This window comes from Haplochromis burtoni, unplaced genomic scaffold (assembly GCF_018398535.1).
Source record: "Haplochromis burtoni strain Fernald_Lab_line unplaced genomic scaffold, NCSU_Asbu1 Contig_79, whole genome shotgun sequence".
NCBI classification, from domain to species: domain Eukaryota; kingdom Metazoa; phylum Chordata; class Actinopteri; order Cichliformes; family Cichlidae; genus Haplochromis; species Haplochromis burtoni.
Window position 1 is genome coordinate 1,177,652 of NW_024582440.1, and position 9,617 is coordinate 1,187,268.

The following is a 9,617-nucleotide window of genomic DNA, read 5'->3' on the forward strand; positions in this document are numbered from 1 at the left end:
GATATTGTACTACGCAGGAGCCTAAAATATTAGTTCTTTTTCTCAGGTCAGCTGCATGTCAGCAGGGATACTTAGTAGACGTAATTTGTTTACTTTATAGTACTCCTACAAATATTTTATATGTAACCCTCTTTTTTTATTTTATCCATCATTTGCTAGCTATAATTATACTGCAGCACTGACTCAAAGAAAAATACACCTGTAATAACAGAATATTATTTTTGTGTTCTTCTGATTGTATTTTTTAAACCCTGTGGCTTGACTAGTTCAGTTTCTTTTTACAATGTTAACATTTCATGACAATTTTAAACTGCATTTCAAAACACAAGTCAAAACTCCATTAGGATTCCTAAGGTAAATTTGAGAGCCAAAGGATTTTATCCTCATCTGATCTTATAAGATTTATTTCATAAGGATTGTCATTTGATTCAGCATATATGAGTACATCTTATCCCATAGTTTTTCTTTTAAAGTTATAGTACTAAGTACTACATAAGATCTACAAAAGTACTACATGAGATGGTAATAATGTGGTAACAAAAAGCATTCATGTTAAGGAGCAGCATGAAACTGCATGTACATCATCGTGACTTAGCTAAAAATAGGCAATATTGCAAAGAGAATTCGAATCATTTGAAGATATTGATCATTAGCTGTGATATTATACACCAGAGAAATGATTGCAGAAAGAGAAGGTGGAGGTGGTTGAAGTCAGTGTCTATTGAGGTTCAGTGTTAAGGTATTCGTTAAGTAGCTCCATCTCAGTCTGTTTGTCCTACCACAGGGCAACACACATGGTGAGAGGGATTTCAGGCAATTGAATTATTTATATAGGAAATTACCTCTGACGGCTCACTTGCAAGATCGCGGCCCACACATTGGAAACAAGGTTATTATAGTTAACTAAAATAAAAACTAAGTGAAATGATTTGGGGAACTTTTGGGGAAAACTAACTTGGGCAAGCAGATACTTGTTAATTTGTTATGATAACTGATGAGGCTTTATTATAATACCTGTACTGATTTTCCTAATATTCAATACTCAAGTAGGCTCTGGTATACATATGAAGGAGTATCATTTTGAAAATAAAGTCAAGATGTGGAGATTACAGTTTTTGTTTTAAGACAAACTGCCACGGCTGTTATACCCTCTACAAAATGCCTTGTGTAGATGGGATAGTGAAATCTTACTTCGGATTCGGTTTTAGTTACAAGGAAATTGTGGCGGTAAGTATAAAGAAACTGAAGAGAGAAAGCAGAAAGCTGCATCTGGTGGCCGGATTTATAGAAAATGAAATGGCTGGCAATGGTCAGATGCAAGGATAGCCATAATCCACCCGCTTTGGACTCGATGATCACGTCCTGTATGTTGTAACACAGGACACGATAAGACAACTGATCATTTTGTTTCACTAACTCATCTACACGTTTTGTAGAGGGCATAGGAGGCGTGGCAGCTGTTTGGCTTAAAATGACAAATGGAATCTCTACAGTTCGTGTTTGTTTGTTTGCTATTTCGAGTTTAATCTCAAAATCTTGACTTTAATATTTAAAATGGACACTATTTTTTAATGTGGTCCTAATACTTCTTCGTACGGAAAGTAACCTAAACTAAGCTGATTTTTTTGTTTGTTTGTTTGTTTGTTTGTTTGGTTGGTTGGTTAGGTAAACAGTGAAGAAAAAAACAACATAAAATAAAATCTAACTGGGAACCAAGTCACAGCTCCGTGTTTCAACACGGGAGCATTTACTGGTTGGCACACAGAGACCCAGATTGTTTGCCTAGCTTGGGCTAGCTTGCTTGTCTCATGCAGTTTTGTTCAGAGCATCTTCTGCAGCATATAGGTAGGCGTTATTTGACTTAATTTAAAATGCATGTGTCTAAAACATATGTCTCTGCTCTGTAGGTTTATGTCTGTCAATGTCAGATCCGGAGTTAGCGCACATGAAGATACAGGTCATCCCATTGGACTGCATTAGGTTAAAATTAGCTTTTTAAATGTATTTTTCAAGCTGTGGTTTAGGAATATGTGTGACCTGTATTTGGAACGTAAAGAAAAATGAATTAGGATTAGGGACTTCCGCACGGCTCGTAATTCCGGTGCACCCTTTCTGTTCGTTCCCTCCCTTTATTCTTCTTTTTTTTTTTTTTTGTTTAAGATCGCACTTTAGTTAACATCATCTCCTTAACCGTTACAGTTAACGGAGATCTCTTGGACCAGCCTGGTTTTCTTGGTGGAAGTCTCCCCTGAGCCTCTTTGTGCTCGTTCGTCCGAGTAAACCTGCTCTTCTTTGGGGATCGACATGGATCAGGAATCGAAAGAAAGCACGGACCGATCCAGCCTGGTTTCTGATGACGGCAAAAACAGCAAGTCTGTGCTGTGTCAACGCTGCGGGTCCAAGGTGCTCTGCCCCGGTACGGCCGTGTTAGCGGAGAAGGAGGTATGGCGCATGCATTCAGTCTCTTTTGACATTCATCGTTTTAATATCAGTGAGTTCCTGTGTGCTTCAAAGGATAATAAAGCCAAACCAAAGTGCTGCTGAAACAAACCAATCAGAGGCAGATATGCACTCACTGGTCATTTTATTAGGTACAACTTGCTAGGACCAGGTTCGACCAGTTTTTGTCTTTAGGACTGCATTAATTCTTTGTGGCAGAGATTCAACAAGGTGGAAAAATTCCTCATGAGATTTGGGTCCATATTGACATGAAAACATCACACAGTTGCTGCAGATCCATGATGTGACTCCTGTTCCACCACATCCCAAAGGTGCTTTTTGGGAGATCCAATGACAGTGGAGATGATTTGAGTACAGCAAATTCATTTTTATGTTTAAGAAATCAGTTTGAGTTCATTTGAGCTGTTACATTGTGGCTTACAGCAGGATAACACTCAATCAGAAGATCGGTAGGTGTTGTGCGTTCAGATTCTCTTCTGCATTCTTATGCTCAGTTTAAACTTCAACAGGTTGTCTGCTGCCAGGTACATGTGATTGGTTGATTAGCTATTTGTATTAATGAGCGATTGAACAGATGTACCTAATAAAAAAATGACCAATGATTGTAAACACCAAAGTCATTACGGTACTGTAGTTCTTGCTAATTTTAGACCTGTTTCCAAGCTTCCGTTTCTGTCAAAATTTTTAGAAAGGATTGTATTTGAGCAGCTACAAACCTTTCTAAATAGTCATAATATTTTTGAGAAGTTCCAGTCGGGCTTCAAAACCCACCACAGCACAGAAACTGCCCTCCTAAAAATACTTAATTATATTTTATTAATCACTGACTCAGGAGACCCAGCTGTGCTCCTGCTCCTAGACTTAACTGCAGCCTTTGATACTGTTGACCACATCATTCTGAACTCCCGTTTGGAGCAATGTGGTATCAAAGGTATCCCCTAGGAATGGTTTAGACCGTACCTCTCCGAGAGGACTTTTTCCGTGAGCCTTGATGATTTTATTTCCTCTCCAGCTCCTTTTACTTGTGGTGTCCCGCAGGGTTGTTTTATCTCAACTGGATTACTGCAATTCACTATATGTGGGTGTCAGTCAGTCCAGCTTGGCCCGGCTCCAACTTGTACAAAATGCCTCAGCTCGCCTTTTGACTCATGTGAAGAAACACCAACATATTACTCCGGTGCTTGCTTCCCTTCATTGGCTTCCAGTGCGTTTTAGAATTAAATTCAAAATCTTACTTTTGACTTATAAAGTGCTAATTGGCCAGGCACCGGACTATTTGTCTGACCTATTGCAGCTTTATACGCCCTCTAGAGCCCTTCGATCAAGCGATCACCTGCTCCTTACCTTACATAAGTCTAGGATGGTTCATAGAGGAGATCGAGCATTTGCGGTTGTGGCACCGAAAATGTGGAATGATCTACCTCTCCACATTATAAAGGCCCCAACTGTTACTGTTTTTAAATCGCATCTTAAAACATATTTTTTTACTCTGACTTTCGAAACTGCATGAGAGTTACCAATTCTTTTATCCTAATTTTCCTTTAATTTTCTTACCTGTCGTTGTTGTCAATGTCATTGTTTTAACTGTTACTCTGTACAGCACTTTGGTCAGCTCCCTGTTGTTATTAAACGTGCTTTATAAATAAATAAATTAATGAAATTACTGATTCTTCAGGGTGCTTTTCAGTAAATATACTGCAGGTGCTGCTACTGAATTAAGAAAGGAAACAGATGTATTCTTTAGGCCTGTTACACCCCGGCCTAGGCAACCGGCGTGCAACGGATGAAAATAAAAATAAGAAAAAAAAAAACACACGAGAAAAAAACTAAAGCTCTCCACCAAAATCCCAAAACGAAGGTGTCTCAAACGAAAATATTAACAAAGCCATTCACAGCTATTTACAACAAACACCAAACTATTTACAACACGGGGGAGATTGCGACCATGACCAACTGACACACAGGGCTTAAATACATAGAAGGAGCAATCAGGGAATGGACCACAGGAGGGAAACACAGCTGGGGCAAATTAGACCTGACGAGACAAGGAAACGTAAACTGAACACACTAAGATAAGAACAGACCTTCAAAGTAAAACAGGAAACGCATGACAGTCACGCAAAAACAAAACACTGACAACACCGAAACGTAACAAGGCCTTAGTTACTAAAGACAGACTTGGCTCTGCAGATGTGTGAGCAAAAGGCACATGGATATTTAGGATATGCTGATTCTTTGAAGAGCAGAATACAACTGCAGGTGCTGGAGGTTTTTATTAAAAAATTTTCATACTCAGCTAATTCTATGCAAAGAAAAACATCCTATTTACGCTGAAATGCAAAGTAGAAAATCAGGGATTTAACTCTGTTTCTTCAAGATGAGCTGTATTTGTGCTCAACAGATGAGAGAAACTTAAATCTGAGCTGGGACACAAACCCCTTCATGCTTACCCTGTTTCACTCCTAATTTTGTGCTGTTTCACAAGTTTTTTTTTTTGTTTGTTTTTTAAATCATCTGTTCCTGTGTTTTCTGCCACCAGCTGTTCCTGCCATCCATGCGGAAAAAGAGTGGCCTCAGCAGCACAGAGGCCTCAGTGGACGGTGACACACTGACTGCCCACTGGTTCGTGGATGACATGTACACTTTTGAGAACGTAGGCTTCACTAACGACGTGGGGAGGATCAAGTACCTCATCTGTGCAGACTGCGAGATTGGACCAATCGGCTGGCACTGTTTGGATGACAAGAAAAGTTTCTACATTGCTTTGGACAGGGTGAACCACGCATAGTTTGAGTGCATATGTAAGTGAGTGCACGAGAACTTGAAAATCATGTGTTGGCAGGCAGAGCATCAGTTCATGGATTTACTCCCAGAGGTGACCCCAACTTCATCCACCACACATGCTTACAGATACTGGTGTGTATGTCTTTAACGGTGACAGGACTGTGTTGTGTTCATTCTCATGTTTCATGTTGACAAGTTTCACCATCTTGTTCTAATAAAAAAGGTTTTTAGGAAATTGATGTTGAATGCAGTCTTTTGCAGCTTCCTCCTGAAAGAAAATTTGGTTTCATCCTTTATTTTAGCATATTCTTTTATAATCAGTTAAAAGATGCCAGTTGAACACTGAAACATTATGGAGCACAAAAATGCAGGTAATCACTCAGTTTATCCTATGACAGTCCTGGGAAAAGTACACTGATGATTCAGTAGCTTGTAGAAGCACCTTTAGCAGCAACAACTTTAAGGAATCTTTTTCGGTCTGACTTTGTCAGTGTCTCACATTGAGGAATTTTGTCCCAGTCTTCTTTATAGTGTTAATTCAGTTCATTGTGGTTTACAGGCATTCATTCATGCACAGCTCTCACAGTTCCCATCACAGCATTTAATCAGGTTGAGTTCTGGACTGACTGGACAATCGCAACACCTTGATTCTTTTCTTTTTCAGCCATTCTGCTGTAAATTTGCTGTTGTGCTATTGCTCATTGTCGTGTTGCCCCAGTGTCGGCCAAGCTTGAGAATACTTTGGTATACAAAGGAGTTCATGGTCGACTACAAGATGCCTGAGTCCTGTGGTTACAAATCAAGCCCAAATCATGATCTTTCCACCACCATGTCTAACAGTTGATATGAGCTACTTGTGCTGATAGGCTGTGCTTTTGTTTTCTCCAGATGTGGTGCTGGTCATTATGGTCAAATATCTCCACTTTGGTCTTGTCTGTCTAAAGGACATTGTTCACAAAATCTTATGATTTGCTCAGATGAAACTTTGTGAACCTAAGCTGTGCTGCCATGTTTTTGTAGAGAGAATAGGCTCTCACATGGAAGGCCTTTCAAACAAGCCACACTTGCTCAGGCTTTTTCTAATTGTACTATCATGAACCTTAACATTTAACATGATAACTGAGGCCTGTAAAGTCTGAGCTTTTGGAATTTTAGTTTCTCAGTCTTGACTGAATGCTCCAGAATAGCAAACTGCCAAAACTTCTGCTTTTAAATAAGTGCACACACATTTATTTGGCAGCACCTGACAAATATTTACTCTCTTAATACATCTGGAAACTGTAAGAGTGTACTTTGCTTTTCATAAGTCAACACAAAGTGCTGCAAATACATTTTTTCCATCACATGACTGCATGTAGGCTTTAGTGTATTTCACAGTTTTGGACTTCTGGTCCCAAAAACAAGTAAAACTGGAAATGCTAAGTTACTTGCCATCTGAAATTCAGTTTTGTACATTATTCATTTAAATCCACAAACGAGGTGTTAATATGTGAGCAAGTCTGCATTATCGATATGGTGTTGGAAGCATTTATTACATTTGCATCCAGTCTGATCCTCCTTGCAAAGCAAAGTTTTAAGTTGTAGATTTTATAGTTCTGAATATAATTTTGTTCAACCCAACTGTCTCCAGTTTCTCTGTAATAATTTATGTTCTGTGGTTCACGCTATGAGAGGTCTACTGTTCATCACTAAGGGTCCTGATTTTATAGCTGCCAGCACATTTTCTTTGTGATGTGGTTCCAGATGCTCACACCTAGTAAGATGAGTCCCACCATATGAGTTTCAGGGGTGGTATTAGTTGAAATAGCTTGTGTGGTGGATGTGGGTTTGTGAAGAATGAAAAGATTTGTGTTCTGAAGACTACCGCTGTACAAATTATGTATTACTATGTCATTATGAGTTCAAAGGTACCAGAATGACGTAAAGTTCTTCACTTGCTTGGGACAGAAGGGAAGAAAATATCCAGTGCTAACAGCAGTTTTTATTAAGAGTGAGCATACATTAAAAAACACCTGCCAGTTTACCGTCCAACAGGAAGTTTAGGCGAAACAGAAAACAGGGACATTCAAATCAGCTCTATACAGTGCTGAGAAAAACAGTATTTGCCTGCTTCCTGAGTTCTTATTCTTTTTTGCGTATTTGTCACACATGTTTCAGATCAAACAAATTTTAATATGAGAGAAAAATAACCGAAATAAAGGCAAAGTCCAGTTTTTAAAACATTTTATTCATTAAGGGGGAAAAGCTATTCAAACATGCCTGGTCCTGTGTGGAAAAGGAACTGCCCCTCTTGTTAAATCATGAATTAACAGTTAATAACCACAATTTTTAGAAAACAGTTCATTTTCGCTAGCCTCACCCATGCCTGACTACTCCCTGAAATCGCTTAAATAGAACCTGTCTGACAGAGTGAAGTAGGCTAAATTATCTCAAAAAGCAACGAATCATTCCACGATCTAAAGAAGCAACTGAGAAACTAAGTCAGTGACATCTCAGTCTGGAAAGGGTTATAACGCAATTTCCTAAGGCTTTGGAACTCCAGTGAACTACAATGAGAGCCATTATCCACAAACAGAAGAAAACTTGGGACACTGTTGAACCTTTCCAGGGGTGACCGGCCTACCAAAATTACTCCAAGAGCGCATTAATGACTTCTCCAGGAAGTCACAAGAGAACCCAGAACAACATTTAAAGAACCGCAGGCTTCACTTCCCTCAGCTTTGGTCAGAGTTCATGATTCAACAATGGTCAAAAATGGCATCCTCCATTTTTTTTTTTTTTTTTTCCTTTTTCAAACACTGCTGAAAATAAACAGGACAAAGTCTTGTCTCATATTTGCCAAAATACCAAGACTTTTGGGATAATATTCTGTGGACTGATGGTTTGAGTCCTGTTACATCTGGTGTAAAACTAACATAGCATTTCATAACAACAGTCAAACATGGTGGTGGTACCGTGACTTAACGGCCTGTTTAAGATCATGACAAAGCATTTCAATCGGCTTCAAGACCTCTTTAACTACCCCAAAACCTTTTTTTTTTTTTTTTGGGGGGGGGGGTAGTCAAAGAGGTCCACACTCGCTGGTGTGTTTCGGATGATTGTCCTGTTGAGTAACTTGAGTTAGTTCGAGTTTCAGGGCTTGACATTCTCCTTTGGGTACAGAGCTTAACCCTTTGACTGCCTCACCAAGAAAAATACAATGAAAAAATTATTTGTTCATATTTTCTATTCCTTTAGGTCAGGGTTGTCAAACTCAAATACACAGTGGGCCAAAATTCAAATCTGGAACAAAATCGCAGGCTAACATTAATATTTATTGAAAAAAAAAATCTTCCTCCAGATATGAGAATGAATCTCTTCTAATGGACTCAAACACGTTTTGCTGAAAAACTGAATATGGAACAAGCAAAGCTTTATACTAAACAATATATATATTAGCTGTATAATACCAGTAGGCCAGCTCTAATAGTCATTTGGTATGGCTTCGCGGGCCAAATGTAATTAGGCTGCGGGCCAGAGTTTGACACCTATGCTTTAGGTCAATAATGATCACAAAAATACAATGAAAAAATTATTTGTTCATATTTTTTTAATCCTGGAAAACCTTCCAATGTGGCTGAAAAGAAGAGTGAGACAAAATGAAAGATTATTGCCAAACCCAATTATTGGGTTTAGAGAGCAATTACTTTTCCACATAGTCCCCCAAGTTAAGATAGCCTTTCTCTCTTAATAAATGAAACAATCATTTAAAAACTACATTTTGTATTTACACAGGTTATCTTTGACTATCACTAAGATTTGTTTTTGTTGATCTGAAGCATGCAAGTGTGACAAATATGCCAAAAACTGAAGAAAAAAACCCCTTTGTTGTTATTGTTTTTTGGGTGGTGGTGGTCAGTTTTTGGCACAAAGAGTAGCCTTTCAGAGCCAAAGGCTAATCTTTGTGAAGTTAGATGTTTAAAGCAATTGTAGCACACCCAACAAGCTATCGATAGCATAAAAATAATATATCGTATAATTATTATTGTTATTATAAATTTGGCGTCAAACAAATGAAAATGATTATTTTAAAAACACAAACGGCTGAACTATCAACATATGACTCCTCTCTGCCAATCAACGAGCTTCTCTAGACCATTTAAAAACAAAGTGCCGGTCAGCGCGCAAAGATCTTCAAGGTGAGTTCGATTAGTAAGCACCGGGTAATGTCTGCTAGTCTTTCGCCTTAGCCGGGCGGAGTGAGGCTTCTATCTTTATTTGAGAAGGGGAGAACAGGAGCATTGTCTCACCACAGGGTGAGATAACCAAACGCACCAAACAAGGGAGCAATCATCTGTGAGGAAACCACTGAACCAATAAGCTATATAGTCCTA

General features: G+C 38.8%; 1 protein-coding gene across 2 annotated transcripts; it reads left to right on the forward strand.

Moving 5' to 3' along the window:
* The first annotated feature begins 1,721 nt into the window (after positions 1–1,721).
* On the forward strand, positions 1,722–5,479 carry rabif (RAB interacting factor). 2 transcript variants are annotated; one of them, XM_005924771.2, is made up of 3 exons: positions 1,722–1,845; positions 2,200–2,442; positions 5,000–5,479. In XM_005924771.2, exons 2-3 carry the CDS (start codon positions 2,305–2,307, stop codon positions 5,246–5,248), a joined length of 387 nt encoding a protein of 128 aa, XP_005924833.1. In that variant the 5' UTR covers positions 1,722–1,845; positions 2,200–2,304; the 3' UTR covers positions 5,249–5,479. The 2 variants fall into 2 exon arrangements, with proteins under 2 accessions (XP_005924833.1, XP_005924835.1); XM_005924773.3 differs by lacking the exon at positions 1,722–1,845 and adding an exon at positions 1,962–1,980.
* The last annotated feature ends 4,138 nt before the right edge of the window (positions 5,480–9,617 follow it).

What these genes read in the sequence shown, in the direction of transcription:
- rabif (XM_005924771.2), top strand. Translation starts at nt 2,305, where the DNA reads ATGGATCAGGAATCGAAAGAAAGCACGGACCGATCCAGCCTGGTTTCT. An exon ending in CCGTGTTAGCGGAGAAGGAG is followed by an intron (nt 2,443 to 4,999) that starts GTATGGCGCATG and finishes TTCTGCCACCAG; the next exon opens with CTGTTCCTGCCATCCATGCG.